The 20,663-nt window shown below is 39.0% G+C and overlaps 1 protein-coding gene across 1 annotated transcript in view; it reads left to right on the top strand.

The window, feature by feature from the left end:
- The window catches only part of CUBN (cubilin), a 144,847-nt gene that overhangs the window by 8,319 nt on the left and 115,865 nt on the right, over window positions 1–20,663 (top strand). The window contains exons 8-22 of the mRNA XM_039710573.1: window positions 889–1,057; window positions 1,831–1,962; window positions 3,316–3,411; window positions 3,940–4,061; window positions 6,185–6,371; window positions 8,114–8,232; window positions 9,693–9,924; window positions 11,264–11,445; window positions 12,247–12,409; window positions 12,607–12,797; window positions 16,764–16,920; window positions 17,698–17,876; window positions 18,341–18,503; window positions 18,749–18,965; window positions 19,988–20,118. Coding sequence (XP_039566507.1) covers window positions 889–1,057; window positions 1,831–1,962; window positions 3,316–3,411; window positions 3,940–4,061; window positions 6,185–6,371; window positions 8,114–8,232; window positions 9,693–9,924; window positions 11,264–11,445; window positions 12,247–12,409; window positions 12,607–12,797; window positions 16,764–16,920; window positions 17,698–17,876; window positions 18,341–18,503; window positions 18,749–18,965; window positions 19,988–20,118 — 2,440 coding nt within the window. The remainder of the gene's footprint in view (window positions 1–888; window positions 1,058–1,830; window positions 1,963–3,315; window positions 3,412–3,939; window positions 4,062–6,184; window positions 6,372–8,113; window positions 8,233–9,692; window positions 9,925–11,263; window positions 11,446–12,246; window positions 12,410–12,606; window positions 12,798–16,763; window positions 16,921–17,697; window positions 17,877–18,340; window positions 18,504–18,748; window positions 18,966–19,987; window positions 20,119–20,663) is intronic.

Here is a 20,663-nt window from a genome sequence, read left to right as displayed (position 1 = left end):
CTTATGGAGCAAGCCAGCTCATTCCATTTGGGTGAGAATCTGGGTACAGGGTGTCCATTCCAAAGGGACAGATGTACCATGCCAGGTTTGGCTATTTCCATTCAGAGCAGCCCTCCAAAACCACACAGCCAAGCTTATGCTCCTTAATATTCCTGTATGCCCATGCACCATTCCAGTCACAGCACATATTTTTTGTGCTTTGCTATCAAATAATTTCTTTGCTTAATTTTTAGAAGTTTCAAAACTCATAACTTATTTTCTGCCCACTTTTTGTTGAGAAACCTTTTCAAAAGGATTCAGTGTTGGTTTAACAGTGTCTGCTCCTGTGACAATCAACAATAAAGCTCCCATTAGCTTTAATTGGACCAAAGCTAGATAAATGCTGAAATCTGGCCATTAGTAAAGTTTACTAGAGAGAAAACTGTTTTCCTAAAAGAAAACATGTATTTGCATTTTAATGTCAGTGCTGCATATTGCATGGACTACTGAATAATTTGATTAAAAGAAAACAGCCAAGATTATTTCAGTTTGCTTACAATGATCTCTTTGCCCTGGTTAAAAAGCAAGTTGATGACTTTTAATTATGGTTATGTACAGCTCATAATTGATCTTATTTTCTCTGGGAACTTTGGGGTAAATTATAGATTTCTTTTATGAACATAATGAATGAACCTGAGTTGCTTCCATAATCTGAAAATGTAAATCCAGAGGAAGAAATAGACTGAAAAAAACTGCTGAAGCAACATACAAAACAAAACATACAAGTCATGTAATGCTCTGAAAGCTTTCTTGCTATAGTTTCAAAGTCATTTTATGAAATTAACTCCTGCCTTTTTCCTTGACTATTGCAAATGCCTTAAACATGCAATGTGATGTTTTCTGTGGCAGCCCAAGTACCACTGTATCTGTGATGCTGGCTGGATGTCCCCTCCTGGCAGCCCTGCCTGCAGTGCTGATATAGATGAATGCAGCCTCCCTAATCCTCCGTGTTCACAGGATCCACCTGTGCAGTGCTACAACACTCTAGGCTCCTACCGATGTGGTTCCTGCCCCACAGGTATCTTGTCCTTCCATGCTCTCAGGTTGGGTGGGGTGGCAGAGGTACTACTGCCCGAGTATCATAAGCACAGACACAGGATGCAGATGAGCGTAACTCCATGAAATGCTTTGGTCTGTGTTCTAGGGAATAAATGCTGGTTGTGTTTTCTATAGGTAACACAGGTAGTGGATCTAATGCATGATTTATCTCATCCTGAACTGAGCATCTAAATAAGTCTCATGTCCACAGGTATCTTTATATCCATCATGTCCTGCCACTTTCACATAATATGTCTGTAGTACTTTCATACCTGTATGTTTCCTGCCCTAAGGCAATATAAAAATCTGATTGTTCCCTCAGACCATATAACCTATGATTACTCTTCCTGAGCTGGGCAGGTCACCCATAATAAATACATTTTAAATACTTAAAAAAATTCTGTAGGAGAAGTTTTAAAAGTATTTAACTGAAGTTGCAGTAAAGCTTTGCTGCAAAATGTATGTACATGCACTAGACCAGAACAGCATCCTCTTTAGGTAAAAGTGTGTTTGAATCAGAAGTATCCAGAATACAATTAAAATAAAACATTATTGTACTCACATCTCCACCCTGTTGTGTTTGAAACCTAATTTTCAGACCAGTATTAATTTAAATCAGTTACGAGGGAGACAGGTCTACTCTTGTGCTTATGAAGTGCAGTTCAGTTGTACTCTATGAAAATATTTGGTCAAAGAAGAAATCAAAAAGGCCAGGCATTTTCTTTCTGATGTCTTTTCTGGGCTACTTTTTAGGCTGGCAAGGAAATGGCTACACTTGCCAAGACATTGATGAATGTGCAAGTAATAATGGAGGCTGCTCAACTGCACCGATGGTCCAATGCATCAACACAGTTGGATCATTCCGCTGTGGGCTCTGTCCACCAGGTAAAATGGATTTCTTGCTGATAATACTATGGAAGGGCTTAAAAGATGAAGATTCAACACATACAAGCCTCTTTTGGTGTACATTTAAGAAGCTGAAAATTTGTTTTATAGAAATATCACATACACAATACTGTAATACAGAATGCAGAGTCCAAGTATATTCAAATTGCTTCAGCTATTAATGAACATTGTATAGAGTATGCCTCTAAAGAGGATCCTCTGAAATGGGTTTCTCTTGTACTAGGTAGCTGTTTTCAGTGTTATAGCCTGGATTTGGTGAAGTACTTCCTTTACAAGATCATTAATGGGAAACAGGGATTGTGTAATTACGGTAGTAATTTCATTGTCTGTATTAATTGAAGGAGTGTCCTGTGTGCCATAAATCACAGACTGTATTGTCTGCATTAAAAAAAAGCCTTGATAATTGTCACGCTCTGAATGCTGTCTGAGGAGGCAGTGTTTCCACTGCAGTACAGCTCAAGCAGTGGAAGTTTCAACTTAGGTCTTTATAATTTATGCTTTATGATTTAAAATGCTTTCTGAAATGTATGGGGTCAATACTGGAAATACAGCAGGAAAAAGTCTTTCTTATTGACTTTTTGATTGCTGTTTAGGTAAGGAAGACTCTCAGTTACTGAGTGCTGAAGGGGTATCACCATGCTGGAAATGTGGCCTCAGACAAGTTTTGATGATGTCAGCTCTGGCCACAAGGAGTGGTGCTGCAGGGCTTTGGTCCTCCTGAATGTCCTGAGAGGATCTGGGTGTTGTGTTTGAGATCCAATGGCTGCTCTGGTGTACAGAAGGAAAAAGTCTGGATGTGGCTAGGGCTGACTGGGTGCAGATGTGCAGGGAGGGAAACACATGGTGGCTGAGAGACATGGGCTTCTATGGCCTCACTGACTTTACCTATATTTGACATACACTAATATATCTTTTTTTTCTGCAACAGAATCCATCCTTGCATGAAAGAGCCACAATAAATATGCCACGTTTTACTTCAGCAGCTATCTCAATTATTTCTTTTTAACTGCAGAAGACTATGATTTTACACCATGAATTAAGGGCTTCTATGGCCTCACTGACTTTACCTATATTTGACATACAGTAATGTATCTTTTTTTTCTGCAATTATGGAAGGATTTATTTACAGTCAGAATCCATCCCTGTAATGAAGGAGCCACACTAAATATGCCAGGTTTTACTTCAGCAGCTATCTCAATTCTTTCTTTTTAACTACAGAAAACTATGATTTTACACCATAAATTAGTGTTTTGCTCACCAGTTGATTGTTTTACTGCCAATTTTCAAAGAAAATGGTTTGTTACAGACTAACTGAGATTTACCTCTGAACAGGTTATGAGGGAGATGGACAAACATGTACCCAGGTTGATATCTGCTCAATAAATAATGGAGGGTGCCATCCTTTGGCTACTTGTACCTCAGCTCCAGGTATGATGCTTTCTTAAAGACTGTAAGGTAATATCAGCATGAATCTCAGGGAGGACCTGGTTAGGATAAATCCACTTTATAGAAACATCTCTAGACTGCAGCCCCTTTACCACAGTCAGCTCTGCCTCATGCAAAGGATTTTACAGGCAGGTTAGCTAAAGCCAGCAGACTTTTTCACAAACACTGACAGAAGTAGATTTAGGCTCCACCAAAAAGAAGACTTTATGCTAAAACTGTGGAGATGTTCACCATTTCTCTTTGATGCAGTTTTCCAATTATATAGCTGCTTTTACTATTCCACTTCCAATAAACACCTTTGACTACCCCACCACCTCCCCTGAAGGTGACCTTGGATTCTCAGGTACACATAGCAAAACAACACTACGGCTCTTTCCATGTTCAAACTGGGCACTGACAAGTAAGTTAGAATTACATTAAGATTCTCCTTCAAAATGTCAAGGACATTTACAGACATTGGTATTGTAACAGAATTATGTTCTGGTTCTATATCTTGTCTTATCTCCCAAGGGCCCATGGCATTTTGTTCCTGCACATCTGGGTTCACTGGGAGTGGATATGGGCCGAATGGGTGCTCTCCTCTCAGTGATATCTGTCAGCTGCAAAACCCTTGTGCCAACGGGCAGTGCTTGGTAAGTGCTGGGCTCTTCACATGTATGACAGCATTGTGTACTTATAACCGGCCAGGGAGCCTTGGTGAGACTGAAGGCTGAGTGCAGACATACTACTGGGAATGAGGCAAAGCCAGTGGGGACTGCAAGGTCAAAGGATACACCTGAGGAAAGCAAAGTGAGTTTCAGGGCACACAAGCCATTGCTTTGTGTGTGAAGTAGAGGTAGCAATCTTGGCACTAATGGCCTGAGAAATTGTGTTTGGTAGCCTGTGCTAGCCAATGGAATGCTGATGGGAGAGAACTGTTCTTGGTGGCACAAGAAAGTAATTTACCAGCCTGGATCATGGAGGAATTACCCATGATAACAGAACCAGCACCTCTGCTGACCTTCAGACTGTTCATATCCAGCAGAGTTAGTTACGAGTTCCTAGTCTGATCTTGCGAGAGCACTCCTGGAGTCTCAGGCTGTTTATATGAACATGGAAAGGGTGTTTCAAAGGAATTGGTTGCACTGATGGTAACCAAGTCTTTTGGACCTAAACAGATTGGTGGTATGAATTCATTCTCATGCACTGTGAACATTTGATTTAACCTCATGCATCCTATGAAGGCTTTTATGGCTTCCTGAGCGAGGTGTGCTGTGCCCTGGAAAGTCCATGCTGCAGACCTGGAGTTTTTCTTGTGGAGGATATTTATGATGGTGATTTTGCTGAAATATTCACAAATGCTAATTCTTTTATTCCAGTAGAGTTTTTTCCCATTTATCCCCATTAGGCTGCATATGTCCTCATTTTGGTTGTCCCTGGAGGCACAGGGAAAATGAGACATAAGATATGGATTTAGAAGTGTTAGGTTAACAGCTGGATTTGATGATCTTGAGGGTCTTTCCTAAGCCAAATGTTTCTATGACTCTGTAGTATATTTCCTCTTGCTTTTTCAATTTTCTGTGTGAAATGTGATGGTCCTCTCACACTCCACTTCTTATCAGCATTCCTTGGTCTATTAAAAGGTATGACATCTTCCCCTAAATATATTCTAACATACAACAGTGGGCAATCATGGCTACAAGCTAGTACCTGAAGATAATAACATAGATATTTAAGTAATGTGACTACATAAGAATCTAATAAAATAGAGAAACTGCAGAGCTACATTTGGCCAGCATAATGACATAGGAAATAAAATTTCAATTAAATATCAGACAATGTGGATCAGAAAACACCTTCTGAAGTAACATTCAGAGCCCTAAATACACATCAAAACCCTCTTCCATCATACTGAAAATCTCTTTGGGACACAAAGAACATGAATAGATAATAGAAAAGCAAATAGAGAATGCAATACACTGCCATCAAAGATGGGATTGTAGCTGGTACCTGGGACCATGTTTTGCTTTACCTTTAAAGATTGTGTCTGTAAAACAAGAGATAGAAGGTAAGAGATCATATGAAATTAAAACAGTTACAGATATGGAAAGACTTGATTATATGGAGAAGCAGTACAGGTTGCAACAATGGAAATGGAAAAGAGACACAGAATAAGGAATAAAGCTGAAAAGGTGATGAAATTGTTCCCCTTCAACATTCCTCAGGATGAAAGTGAAAGTTAATAGCCCACATAGCTGCAGCACAGACTCCCTGGAGAAAGGTCTTGAGAGATATTACTTATAAACCAGATATCTTGCCTTGCTATTTATAAGGTTTAGGAGATATGATTGACTTGATTCTAGCACGATCAAGTTTTCTGAATAGCTCGAAGTGTACAGATTTTGATTTTTAAGAAAGTAATTTGAAAGAAGAAGAAATAAGAAAAGATTGACTTGATTCTAGCATGATCAAGTTTTCTGAATAGCTCGAAGTGTACAGACTTTGATTTTTAAGAAAGTAATTTGAAAGAGCCCTGCTAAGAAATAACTTAATAGAAAAACCCAAAGAGAAAATAGAAAAACCCTAATCTAATTAGGCTTTATGTTTATTTTGGTATGCACCAGTGACTATCAGGTCAAAAAAATTCAAAGGTTTTATTTCTTTACTCCAATATTTCCTCATAAAATAAGTGTAAACATCAGTCTTTCTGCTGACTCCATTGATTTCTTTAGGTGATTCATGCTCATTGTTTAATTTGATTTCTTTATATCTGCAGGCAATGATCTCTGGCTATTTCTGCCTGTGTAATGCAGGCTGGACAGGCCCTAATTGCACAGAGAACATCAATGAATGTATCAGCAACCCGTGTCAGAATGGGGGCACCTGCACCGATGGGGTCAATGGCTACTCCTGCGAGTGCACCAGTGCCTGGACAGGACCACAGTGCCAGACTGCCCAGCAAGGTACAGCAGAACTCCTCCCCTCCTTCCCTCCTGGGAAATGGGACAGCGGGCTTCAGCGAGTAGATGCTTCTGCCTGGCATTAACATGTGAATAAGAACTGAGTTATGATGTGAAAAACGGCCCTGTGTTTGATGGATTAGAGGTCCCAACCCAAATTCCCTGCAAGTCAGAGTTTTCCATGAGCTTTGTTTATGGCTGTTTTGTTTCGCAGTAGGAACGCAACAATGAAGTTACCAGTTGTAAACAGTACAGGCCTTGGCTAGATGCCAGACATCCTAAAATCAGATCTCTGTTCCCGAGAAAGTTGTCTGGAAAGCTGGTTGGAAAGAGGATGCAGTATAAGGAGAACAAAATAATATATTGATGTTTCTTTTTGTGCATATTGTTTCATCTGTTATGAAGCCGAAAGATCCTGATGTCCTTAGTCAAGAGGAAAAGCTAGAAAAGGTTTTCAAACAGAAATGTAATGAAAGAAATGTTAAGCATGAAAATGGGGAAATGTCAGTTTTATACCACCTTCAAGGTTTTCCCTTTTCCTCCTAATATAATTTCTTCTGTTTGTTTGAGAACTTTTTTTTTGCCATTAATTTTAATTAAACAAGGTCAGGATAGCATTCCAGTGAGTCCAGTGTCCCTGTGATAACAGTGGCTCATTTTTACTGTAGATTGCTAGGAAGAAAGCAAATTACATTTTAATGTAAGACAGTATGTTAAACTTCCACTGATCCCCTGTGAAATCCACTCTGTTTTAGAACTATTTTAGACTTTTTTCTATTTTCCTGAAGTATCTAACTAGTAATGTTTTATCATGATTAATTATTAATATTTTATTATTAAGTCCACAGGGGGGAAAATATCTTTTTAGCCATTTATAATGAAGGGATAGAAACCCAGATTTTATGTAGTAAGGAATCATACTGTACCACCTGTTCTTTTAGTTTTTAATCAAGGAAAAAATAATGTATTTTCTTATATGGTCATTTTAAATTGTGTTGAAAAAGGGTAAGATGTTTTAGACAGACATTTGAAATAAAATTATATTCTTTTTACCCCTTCTTGAAACAAAACAGTTTGGTGAGAATTGGCTATTTCTTTAGAATCAGTTCAATGTTAAACTACAGGCGCTTGGTGCACATTTTAGCTATATGTGCATATATATTGTATTTTGGCTGCTTTACAGACTTATTTTTCTCTAGCTATTTGGAGTTCTCATTGAATGGTTCAATGAGAGAAGAGACCATGGTGTATCATGAGAGGGATTATCAGGCCCAGAAATCTGAGCAAAAAGAATAAATGGAACAATAAAATCTCCAGGGCATATCTTCTATGATGTACCACTTCTGAGAAAGACAATTTTACATCATGTTAACTTCAAAGTGCAAAATGCTATTTCATTGAAGGGGAAAATCTAGAGATTCAATCTGGAGGTATCCTTTTGGAAGGAAAGCAGTTTATGGACACTATCATGATACAGAATCAATATCTTTCGGCAGTATCCACATATTCCAACTGACATTCTTTGTTCTTTTTCCAGGAACTATTTTTCTTTCAGGGAACTTATGCTTTTCTGAGATGTTATTTCACTTGAGAGAAAGTCCTAAAGATCCTTTTATAGAAGTATTTTTCAACATTGTTTTAAATGTCTTAAGAGGAAAAAGCTATGCAGAAAAAGGTCAGGTCTTGTTTTAGTCTGTAGAGTAATAGCACAAAATCTGTTTAATTTTCTGTCTCTCTTTTTGCAGTTTGTGGAGGACACCTCTCAGGCTTGAGCGGGTCTTTCAGTTACCCTAACAACCCAAACAGCCAGTGGTACAGCAGTGGGGTCAGCTGTGCTTGGGTTATTGAAACTACTCCCAACAAGGTAAAGTAGAGCTCAGGTTAAAGAAACCCTCAGTCTGTAGGATCCCTCAGCTTATCAGAGCAGACATGACTGCCTTCATGCTACATGTGTTCCAATGTTGTGATCCAATCCCCTCAGAATAAATAGTTTTTCAAAAGAATAAGGATTTTAGATCCTTACAAGCCTTCAGGCTCCTTAGCCTAAGGATTTGCTTGGGTTAGATTTTCCAAGCTTTTCCTAAACAGCTGAAAGTTATAGTTTATTAACCTACTCCAGCTACAATGCTCTACATTGCTTTAGAAGGTGATCTGTGAATGGATGGATGAGAAAAGCTCTGCTCTGATGGGCTCCACAGGTGGCTCCTGAGCTAAGTGAGTTGTTCAGAGCCTGGGCTGACAACACCAAGGCTATGGCTTTGATCCCCACACGGGCCAAATCTTCACTTATGAGTTTGACTCTATGATCCTTCTGGGTCCCTTCCAGCTCAGACTATTCTGTGATTCTGTGACCCAAAAACACTTTCATGTTACTGATATCTGAGTACAGAAATGTAGAATGCTTAATTCATATTGTCAATGCCTTTATGTAGTAACAACATCTGATTTTTTTTAAAGGATTGATTTTTAACTGTTGCACATAAATGTATATTCTGATTCTGATCTGCAGCTAACAATGCCACTTGTGTTATAAATAACAACTACAAAATATGCTACTCCATAATTTAGCATTAAATTTCTTACCTGGGATCTAAATATTTGATGTACTTTTGACATTTTGTGGAATGAATTAAGTCATTTTATAAACCAGTGCTTAACAGTGGTTTATACAGCATTACACACACACACACACACACACACACACATATATATATATATATATGTATGTATGTATGTATGTGACATGTCCTCAGCCTTAAGCTGGGGACCACTACTGTCTTTCATATTACAGCATACCAGTGAAGAATCTGAACAAACTTAAGGCTGTGCATGTCACTAAGTATCCAGAATGGGATTTAGAAACACTGATTTTATTTGCGCAGAACAAAATCATTGAACCTTTTAACTTCCATTACAACCCTTTGAACCGTAGCAAGGGTGAAAAATACTAATTATCTGATGAAAAAAACTTCCAAGGGAAACCTGGAATAAAGTATATTATGCTGTGTTTCAAGCTTTTCACGTGGCTTGAAATTTACACATATATATATTTTGCACATATAACACACGCAGGTGTGAAATGGTCTCAATTATTAGTTTATAGAAATAATGTTCTTTCCAGAAAACTTCACTGACTAAATTCTTATCTGTCTGTCTACTTTCTTTCCTTTTGACCCTTAAGATTCTTTGATATTCTTTTCTGTCCTGGAAATGACATAAAAGCTTGTATATTCTCACAGTTGCATATCTGCTCTATAAAGTTTACGCATAGATAGTGTCTCAGCAATGGAGAAAACAGATATTTTGTTTTCTCTTTTCTATTAGATTCTGCGTGTTACTTTCCCATTCTTCCAACTGGAGACAAGTAATCAGTGTAACTCTGAATTCCTTCAAATCCACGATGGGCCTTCAGTATCAATGCACATGCTTGGAAAATACTGTGGCTTCCCAGGTCCTACAGAGCTTCTCAGTTCCCACAACTCTCTGTATTTTTTGTTATACTCAAACCACACCATTACTGGAGGTTTTACTGTTCATTGGGAATCTCAGGATCCTGGTAAGTTGATGAAATGTAGAGTATCTTCATTGGAGTAAAATGAATTACTTATTTCCTTTGATTAGGAAACTATAGGAACAGAAGGACAGTATTTTTCAAGAGAGTGAGGCTGAAATATATAACACTTGAAGATACTTTCAAACTGTAGCTCTAGGCCTCTGTGTGGATAGCTTTCTGCTATTTTTTAAGGCTGCTTTACACCTCCTGTGAGGAATCCCCCAAAGAGCATGTGTTTCTGGGGATAACATTCATTTAGTCAGTTCTCTTTTGTCACAGAAATATCTGGTACTTTGAGCAAGCAAGCCAATGGTTTGTTTTGCCACTGACAATTTACAACACCCTAAATGTTCCAAACATGATAGATTATAGGGAAACTGGATTTTGAAGAATTTGTGAGGTTTCTGGTGTGTTTTGTTGTACATTTCTGCCTGAATTCTTGGTAATGCTAATTGGGTGATTGTTCCAGATGGTCTAGCAATGCACTCCCAGTGATAAATTTGAAATCATCTCACATAACATCAAGGTCACTTCAATGTTCTGATATTATCTAGAAACAAAATAGTGCATTGGGTTGTGTCTCGAATGAATCATAGAGTAAAAAATGCCATTCCCTTATTTCTAGAAATATTTATTGAAGTGCTTTTAATATGATTTTTGGTGGGTTTTTTTTCTTTTAATTGTCATTATTAGATTGATAATTACTACTTGAGAAATATTTGATTAATACTTTGAGTACTGAAAAGTGAAAGCAGATATTTTGGAGGAAAAATAGCACTGACAAAAAAAAAAAAAAAAAAAAACCAACAAAAAGAGAGCAGTATAGATGAGATTAAACTAGCTATTCCTGAGGTATAACACATGATGTACCCCTCACATTCCCAACTGTTGTACTGATGTTATTTTATTACAGGTATATAAAACAGCCTTACCTGTAATTAAGTTTTCCTTTTTTTTTTTCTTTTTAATGGAACTAGTCTTGTGATAGGATAAAAAATGGAGGCTATTTACAAAGTACAGAAATTCAGATTAATTTTGTAAATCTAATTCATACACAGTGCTTCTGATTATTCTTAAGTCGTGTTCATCACAACTGGTTAAGAATCTTTCTTTTACTGTGCAAATCAGGAAATATTTGGAGTTCTCCTTTTAAAATTGAGTTGCAGAATTAACTGCAAAATTTAAAGACAGAAGAAACTTGCTGGTTTGTTTGGCTTGGTCTTTGTTTTTTAATTTATTCTGACCCCAAAGTGGTAGGTAGTTTTGACACTACAGGACAGTTCATCTTCTGACCCGACATGTGGTGATAAATACTCTATTGTTTCATGTCTCTTTCTGTTAGAATGTGGTGGTGAGCTGACAGGTACTTACGGCTCGATAAGCTCTCCAGGATATCCTGGTAATTATCCTGTAAACAGAAATTGTTTCTGGACCATCTCAACCAGTCCTGGCCTCCTCATCACATTTGCTTTTGGCACACTGAGCTTGGAACACCATGAAAGCTGCAATTATGACTATTTAGAGGTAAAGTCTAATTGTGAATTATGACAACATTTTGTGGATATGTTATTGCAAAACAAGATATTTCAAAACTTTTTTATGTACAGAAGGGGACTGTTTGAAAATTTAATCCTAGATTGAAATGCTCTTTTTTATTTACATATGCCAGCCATCCATGCACAATCAGAGACAATAGGACAGAAAGGGGATGAGAATCTGCTTCACTGAAGTTGGTGGAAGTCCTGTGACAAAAAGGATGGGATTCAGGCCAAATACTTGATGGGAAGCTTTCACTTTCTTACAAAGTTCAGTCTCCAAACTCCTTGTCAAATGTCAACCCACAGAGAATTCATGAGCCTATGGGAAACTATTCAGGAAAGGGAACTAAGATTCATATTGTAATAGATTCATATCATAGCTCACACAGCCATTCACAACTTGATGTATGAGCTTAGGGCTTTTTATTGAGTGTGACATAATGCTTACAGAATTCAGCAATACCTTCTCATGGAAATGAGAAGCCAGTTTGGAACAGCATGTTGTGTGCAGTACAGAGCATGATTCCAAGAAAGCAGTTCAACAGTAGATCTCCTGACACTTTCCCTTTCACAAAACCCTTGATGACTCCTGGTAGCAGCACCACAGCTATGCTGGTGGATCTGTTTCTTGGTTACTCTGTGTTTGGAGGAAATTTCCTATGAGTTTTGCCTCCACCCACCATCTATAATACCTCTGGGGCCTCAGAGATAACTTCAGGAGTGTTGGTACTGTTTACTACTGGCAGACATATGATAATCCTAAATGTTGATCTGTCATTCTGTCTAGATTCGAGATGGTCTTCTTCCACAAGACCCTGTCCTTGGTAGATACTGTAGCACTGGATCTCCACCCCCACTCCAAACCACTGGTCCATATGCATTTATTCACTTTCACTCTGATGACTCAATTACTGATAAAGGCTTCCATATTGTGTATACAACATCTCCTGGTAAGTAAAATACTCAGGATTAAAGGTCGGTCTGTGACATTCTCGAGACAGAGATAACACATGAATGGATGTGATTAACACTTGCTTTTCAGCAATATAGTAATTCTTTTTGATTTGCAGACATTGTACAGAAGCAGCCTCAGAAGGAGTTACTCTACTTACTAATATCTCTTTTTGTTTTCTTCTTCTTAATATAGCAGATCCAAGTTGTGGAGGGAATTTCACAGAGAGTGAAGGGGTTATCACATCTCCTTTCTGGCCAAACCCTTACATCAACAACCGTCAATGTGTTTACATTATCCGACAGCCAGAGAATGAAAAAATATTCCTCAACTTCACCCATATGGAGCTGGAGAGTCATAGCAGTTGTTCAGCAAATTATATAGAGGTGATTCCCTTAATCAGTTGATATGAAAGTTTGATTGCATTTGTGTACAAGAGCATGTATAACTTCTGTCCCAAGGGCCACAGCAGAAATAGGTGTTAATTAAACAACTAAGTTTATGAATTTACTAGGGTCCAAAAGTCACAGGGGCTGAAAGCGCAGGATGGTGCATTTGGATGAAGCAAAGATAAGAGAATGAGAAAATCTATCTAGCTTAATACTAATTCTTAATAGTCTGTACATGATTAAGGGGGAGTTTGAACATTTGGTAAATGAATGTCAACTGCAAGAAGAAAAAAAATTATTGCCATAGCTGCTATGCAGCATTTTCTGGAGTCAAAGTGTTATATGGAAGATTTTGATCTGACACTAAAAGGAAACACACCATATAAATATTTATACACATATTCCTAGGCAAAGTGGTTGAAAATTCATGGAGGTATTTAGAAGATGTGTAGAAGTGGCACTTAGGGACATGATTTAGTGGTGGGCTTTGCCAAGCTTGGTTTGCAGTTGGACTCAAAGATTCAGAAGTCCTTTCCAACCTTAAGGATTCTATGATTCTATATAAAGCTGGGAGTTTATTGTTACCATAACTGAAATCTTACAAGTCCAATTCAAGAATTGTTCTTAGTCTAAATCTAACTGGCAAGGAAAACAAAATGGTACAGTTGGAATATTTCTATATGGAAAATGTAATAATAATGCAATACTAATGTCAGTACTTAGTGTGATCCACTTGAGGTGACTTTTACTCCTAGCTCTCTCTTCATTGGTTTGCAATGTTGTTTTACATAAAAATTTACAGCTGTAGGGTGCCTTTTAACTATATGAGTACATGAAAACCATGGTATTAACTTTTTTTGTTACCCCTAAGCCCAGTTTTGTCCAGCTTTGGACAAAAAGCCCCCCCGGAGCTGGCCGTGGGTGAGGGCCGGTGCAGCGCTGTGCAGGCCGGGGCAGCGCCTGCCCCAGCGCCATGGCCAGGGAGCAGGGCAGCCCTGGGCCACGGGCACCTGCTGGGCTGGACAGGGACAGCATGGGGCAGAAGCAGGCCAGGATGTGAGCCACAGTGGGGAATCTGGCTCAGCAGAGCCCGTGGGAGGCAGGGCAGCGCTGTGGGCACACGGAGACTGACTGGGCTGCAGGTTTGCTGGCAGGGACTGACAGCCCTGCAGGGCTGACATGGCTCCTGGATGGAGGCAGGTGCAGGGCCCTGGAGGGGGCAAGGCTGGCCCCAGTGAGTCATGGTGGTGCCCTCAGAGCCTGACAAGCTCTTGGTGTTGATGGCCTCTGCCCTTTCTATCACGGCATCCCTGCTCTCTGCATTGTGCCCCGACTCGCCATGTCTCAAGGCCTCTGCTGTCATCCCCAGCCTGTATTTCTCTGTACAGTCACAACCACCTCATCCCACGTGGGATGGCTGCTGGGGACTGCTGCCTGTATAAAACTGTGCCTGTGCTGTGCAGAGCTAAATGGCAGGAAAACAAGCTGGGCACAGTCAGTGGTTGATTTGTGAAGGTGCTGCCGCAGCTGAAGCAGGTGGGAGCCATCCCTGCGGCCCCAGAGCAGCACTGCCAGCCATGCAGCCCAGTGGCTGCACAGGTTGGGTTTTGTATTTAATCTCTTCTTGACCAGTGAGGAACAGGCCCCTCTGAGCTCTATGCTGTTGGTCTATTTTTAAAAGATGTTATTGTGTTGTCATCATTCCCCTCTCTCCTCCTGTAATTCAAAGACCTAGGTTGGAATGAAGTGTAATTAGTTTCTGAAATGAGAGGGGAAGTGTGTTTAATGAAAACAGACAGCTTTTGTTTGTTTGGCCTGCTACTCCTCTTGCCTAATTGCTGGCAAAACAGCAGCTAAATTCACAGCAGCCACAAAAACAAAACCATTTCTGTTGAACACCATCGGTTTGTATTAGTTCAGCAAGGCATTTACCTCACAGTTTTCTGATCAGTCACAAACCCTTCAGTTTCCATGTGCTTCTGTCCTCCTCTTCTTCCTGCCCCCTCACTCTGTGGCTCAGCCCAGAGCAGAGAAATCAGACCGACATTTTCGGGCTGGGACAGTCAGTAAAACCAAAGTACCGTGCTCTATTATTAAGGCCTGATTTTTTCATGTGTTCTTTTATAAAATACTCTCTCACTGGTTCATCTAGGGAGATAACTTTTGGGTGTCTAAGTTACTTTAAAAGTCACTCTCCAACAACTCTTTTGTCACTTTGGAAAGGTGCAGATTATTCCATTCCCTGGCTAAATCAGGAAATCTGTAGACTTTGTACAGACACAGCTCACAGCACTTGCTCAGGGAGGGATGTTTAGTTTCTTATTAAGGAAGGCATCTGCAATAAGAAAATAGAGACAATAAAACTTATTTGATAAAAACTGTGACATGATAATACAGAGGTAAGACGCTAGCCAAGGAAGCCACTTTTCCATGCTGTCCTTCTAGCTGGCAATAGGAGACATTACTAACAGACATGGTTTAGAAAACCTATTATTTTTATCACTACTCACTTGACTATATAAACAAAAAATGTAAGGAGAACCAGCTCAAGAAAAACATGTGAACTCCTGTGAATTACCACTCTGGAAGTTTTCACTGCTTTCCAAACATTTACTAAATATTTTGGCACAGATTCTGATGTCAGCTGCTCTGCCATAAATCCAGAATAATTCTGTCACCTTAAACTCCAATTCCAGGCAAATTGGAAATATCTGTTAGTCAGAAAGCCATCTCACCATCTTGAGACTGCGAAGCTGGGCAAGCAGGCCAGCCACTTCTTGTTCACCAGGGCACTCGTGAGGGTTCCTTTTACCTTCTTTCTCAGCCCATGGATGAATACAGCTGAGGAAGAAAGAATTGGTGATGAGAGAGGACCAGAAATCTCAATGTCCCTAGTTTGCCAGTGAACTCACTGGAATGATTTTTTGGCTTTGACAGCATGTAGATGCATTTAAAAGCAGTTCCATCTTCATGAACTACCACCACTTTTACAGCAGAAAAGAGGCGTTTTGTTTTGGGGAGAATCTCTGGGACAAAAGTTGCATTTTTTTGCTTGAGCAAAGAGCAGAGGATCCATCTTTTGGACCTCAGGTTGTTGTTGCCCACTTGAAATGAGATGGGCACCTCAGAGATATACCAGCGCTCTGCCTGGATCCCTGGATGTAGGTATTCTTACTCATGGAATATGGATCCAGGGTCTGAAGTCTTGAGGTACTTTCCCATCTACTCCCCTTGATAACCAGGATTAATAATCAACTTTAGTGAAAATATATAAGATACATTTCTCCTTTGATTAGCAAATTGGCTGAGGTCAGTAGAAAGGCAGGGCAGAAGGTAAAAGCTGGATTCTCTGATGTAGCCTCATTGCCATTATCATGCATTGAACCCTTCAGCTAAAAGAGTGAAAAGATGTCAGTGTGCCTCTTTACTGCTTTAGGAACGTGGAGTTGCATCTCCTGTTAGTGAGCTGTCTGCCTGCATCAATGTATGGATGCAGAGGCTTGTTCTGGAGAAGTGCCATTGAAAAATTACTGGAAACTTCATGGCCAGAGCAAGAAAATAAAAAATACCATTTTCTTTCCTCACCAGATATTAGTGCTGGCAAAAACTTCACAGCTATCACTGGTGAGCTCCCTACCTGTCTCTTTCATCCTAAAGGTGTCACTTTTGGAAACACAAGCCCAAATAGAGCTAAACCTGTGGTTCATAGAGATCATTTAATCCTAATGTCCTGTGGCAGCAGCATGTGTTAGTGTCTTCTGTGCTGATCATCAGATTGTTCCTTTGAGCTCTCATAAGTCCTGTGCCCATGCTACTTACAGTGATGGCTCTTTGCCCCTCTCATAAATATGTAAAATAGCTACTCCTTTTGTTATGTGGCAGCTCTTGGGAGATGGTAGCTTTATCTGGATATCAGATCCCAGTGCTTTTATGATCTAACACTTTCCTCTTTTTGATGACTAGGTTCGAGATGGTGACAGTGAGATGTCACCTCTTATTAGAAAAATCTGTCATAATACACTCATGTCTGCAATCACTTCTACCAGCAATGGTCTCTGGATCAAATTCAAGTCTGATGCTTCTGTGCAGAGAACTAGCTTCAGGGCTATTTATCAAGTTGGTAAGTGGAACTGGTCATTTGCACAGTGAACTTCCCTGTAATTTGGACACTTTCAGTAATTTCCATTATATAGTATTCATATAATAGGTTAAAGACAAACTTCAAAAGAAAGGAATTAACAGAACCGAGTCAATTTATTTATTTTAAAAGATGTCTGCAGTAGGTTTGCTGTAGGCACTCCTAGTATGCTTGGAAACAGGCCCTTTGTTGCTTCTGACCTTGAGATTACCTCAGATGGTTAGAGCATGGTGCTAAAACAGCAAGGTTGTGGGTTTGATCATCCTATGGGCCATTCATTTAAGAGCTGGACTTGATAATCCTTGTGGGTCCCTTCCAACACAGAATATTCTATGATATGATATTAATGATTCTGTGATATGTTACTAATGATTTATCACTTGATGCTGATATACCAAAGATGTTATAGCTTCAATTCTGCCTAAATATTTTTACTTTCATTTTGCCTGTCTTTAAGTTCTTAACCACCAACAAGCCTATCTGTGTCTGTGAAACAAATGAGTCAAATCCATTAATTTTAATGGGCACAGTTTGGTCTTCTGTGCAAGCATGTTTATGCTATACCTATAGTAAGTTGTTCTTTTAAATATTTTATTAATGCTACTTGAGATATCTGTAAAAACTGCTGTAATAAGGGTAGTTTAGGGTTGGTTTTCTTCTAATTTCATAGAGTTACTTGATACATATCACACATCATCATTACAATATCTTCCCTGAAATCATTCATCACAAATACTCTTTCTTGGTGTCTCTTGGCAGCCTGTGGAGGTTTCTTGTCTGGAGCAGGCACAATCCATTCACCTTATTACCCCAGGATGTCCTCTCACCCAAGGACCTGTGAATGGATCATCTCCCAGCCAGCTACCAAAGCGGTGATTCTTAACTTCACTGACTTTGACATTAGAAATACAACCACTTGTGATTCGGACTACATTGAGGTAAGGAACCATACACTTGCACTGTGGATAGTAGATACATATCTGCAAGCTCCTTCTAATACTCATCTCCACCTAAGTGGAAGTTCTTGACAGGTGAGCACTCCTTCCAGCAGTCACAAAAGCTTTTTCAGGTTCATAATGGGGTCCCAAAGCTTTTCTTGGTTCTCCACAGATGTCATGACTATTTTGATAATCAAAGACAAGTATCAGGTTTCTTTAAACAGGCCTGGTTTGGAAGGTTTTTGTGCCATTTACTGCTGAGGGTGTAAGATCTCATATTTTCTCTCCTTCTCTGATAGGCATAAGGTTTTATTTTATGTGCCTGTAGTAGAAGCCAAATGAAGAAAGGGTAGGGTTGACTTCCTAAGGATCTCTTTTATATAGTTCTTATTAATTACTTTATGTTTAATACTTGAATGTAATACAAAAATTCTATAGGATATTTTGAATACACTGTTCTTCAGGTCAGAGACGGCAACAACGGAGACTCTCCTGTTTTGGAGAAATATTGTGGTACAGCTGTACCCTCTAGAGTGCAATCCACACGGAACAATCTCTATATCAAATTCAGAGCTTCCTCACTTACCAACCTCGGCTTCAGAGCTCAGTACTGGCCATTAGATACAGGTAAGGATTGTTTTGCTGTTGTCTGTGTGGACTGTTGGGACTTACCACATTTTCCCACAAAGTGAAAACAACTGTCAATCAAGTTTTAGGATGGTGTGATGGGAAGTAAATTCTGGATCAGTTACCACGTAGTATACATCAAGAAAGAAGGACTATGAAATTTCAGAAATAAAATTAACCAATTTTATAAGTGTCTGTTATTTTTATAAACATATCATTTAACCTGATGTTTTAAATCTCTGCAGTATGTGGAGAGACTCTCACTGCACCGTCAGGAACCATTACAAGTCCTGGTTATCCAGATGTGTACCCACATGGGATTAACTGTACCTGGACTATCAACATTCAACCCGGCTACTTTATCCGCCTGACATTCACTTCATTTAACTTGGCATTTGATTATAGCTGCAGAAAGGATTATCTTGAAATATACGACAACAGCACTGTGCAAAAATTGGGAAGGTAAATATGTCCATTAGCCTACAGAGCTGTGTTTCTGTGGAGTGAGCACTGCTTTGTAGGTCTTGACATTCAATTTGCTTCCTTAAGTTTTGTGTATAGATTATTTTCTTTTCATCACAGAAACAATAGCAGCAATTTCTGTGCTAGGATAGCAAAGGCAGCTTGCTACTTGACCATGGAAGGAGAAGCACATTTAATAAATAATATATTGGGAGAAACTAAATTGTTTCTAAAGGATAGCTCTTTTAAGGACAGGTTTCAATAGCTAGCTTTGTCCTGCTCCATTAACATTTTGATTTATGGAAAATAAATTGAAAATCATTTATATATCTTTGCCTAGAAAAGATAGGATTTTAAAGACTTGCAGAAGTGAAAGATTACTTAAAAGGCTGTACATTTGGATATCTGCAAAAACTAGACCACAACCTGCATTTTATGAGATTTAGTTTTCATTTTCTTCTGATACATGATTTTATCTTAAGGAAGAATATTTTCTTTTATTTCACTTCTCCAGATGGTGTATACACAAGGTTTTCTTGCTGCCCTAGAACTCAAGAACATTTGAATTACTTGGGAACAGTATCCAGCTGCAGCTATAGACTGTAAAATAGTTAGTTGGCTGACAGGGTAGTATTTTGGAAAATAAGGAGCAAATGACTCTCATAATGAAGAACATTTTGCAATCTTAGTGTTTGGCCAGCCACTCTGACTCCTACAAAAGAGCACAGTATTTTGTAGGTACTGCATATAAATTCAAGTATAAATTCAATAAGAATTTGACAATTTGATGTAAGTCAGAGTTTCTTCTCTGATTTTGCCACACTTCAGATTTGTACCTTTGTACATGTAGTGTGCTGTTTAGTCCCATGATACAGCATATATGCCTGGGATCTGTATGATCCAAAGGAGACAATTGTGTATGTGTAGCTATTCAAACTTCACAGCAAAGCTGAGTTCTCTTCCGGGGATACAGATGCTTTATAAAGTACTGCCATTCAGTCTGGGGTATCTTTTTGCTGCAGATATTGTGGAAGATCAATTCCACCATCTCTCACTAGTGGTGGCAATATGATGACGTTGTCCTTCATGACAGATCACAGCATTGCATCTGAAGGCTTCTCAGCTAATTATATCTCCCTGGATGCATCCAAAGGTAATATGTCAGTCTGTTCATTATGCAAATTAAATGTTTTCAGCTGTCACTGTAAATAACCACTACAAGAAACAGAAACATTATTTTCTGTGTTGCCAGAAGACTTCCTGGTGCCTCTTCTACTCCTTCTTATTCATTCTGCTTTATTCAAAAGCTTTTTTTACTCCCTAGGAAAGCGGAAAGCAATTTCTGTAAGCAGCATTGTTGCTTTCTTTAAAAAGTCAGTAAGAGCTGACATGGCAGAACTGCATGAATTATTTAGGAAAAGTATTTTCTGAATTTTCTTTGTCCATTCTGAACTGAGTACGTGTGATCTCGGAAACTTAGTGATCATGGACAACTCACTTGGATGGGAGACTTGGGTGCCATAAAAAATTAATTTAGTCTCTGTAAGGTTCAATATTGATGGTGGGTAGGGAAAGGACAATTAGGATGAAATCTGATAAAGCAGCAAAATAACCTGAAGGCACAAGAGATTTTTTCATTACAACCCAGTGCAACATTTCTGTCTCTGCCAGAGTTCAAAGCTCCTGTTATGCATTAAA

The sequence above is a fragment of the Passer montanus genome, unplaced genomic scaffold, assembly GCF_014805655.1.
Source record: "Passer montanus isolate IOZ18808 unplaced genomic scaffold, ASM1480565v1 scaffold10, whole genome shotgun sequence".
Lineage (NCBI taxonomy): Eukaryota > Metazoa > Chordata > Aves > Passeriformes > Passeridae > Passer > Passer montanus.
Note: the sequence above shows the minus strand (reverse complement) of the source record. Positions and strands in the feature narration are given on the sequence as shown.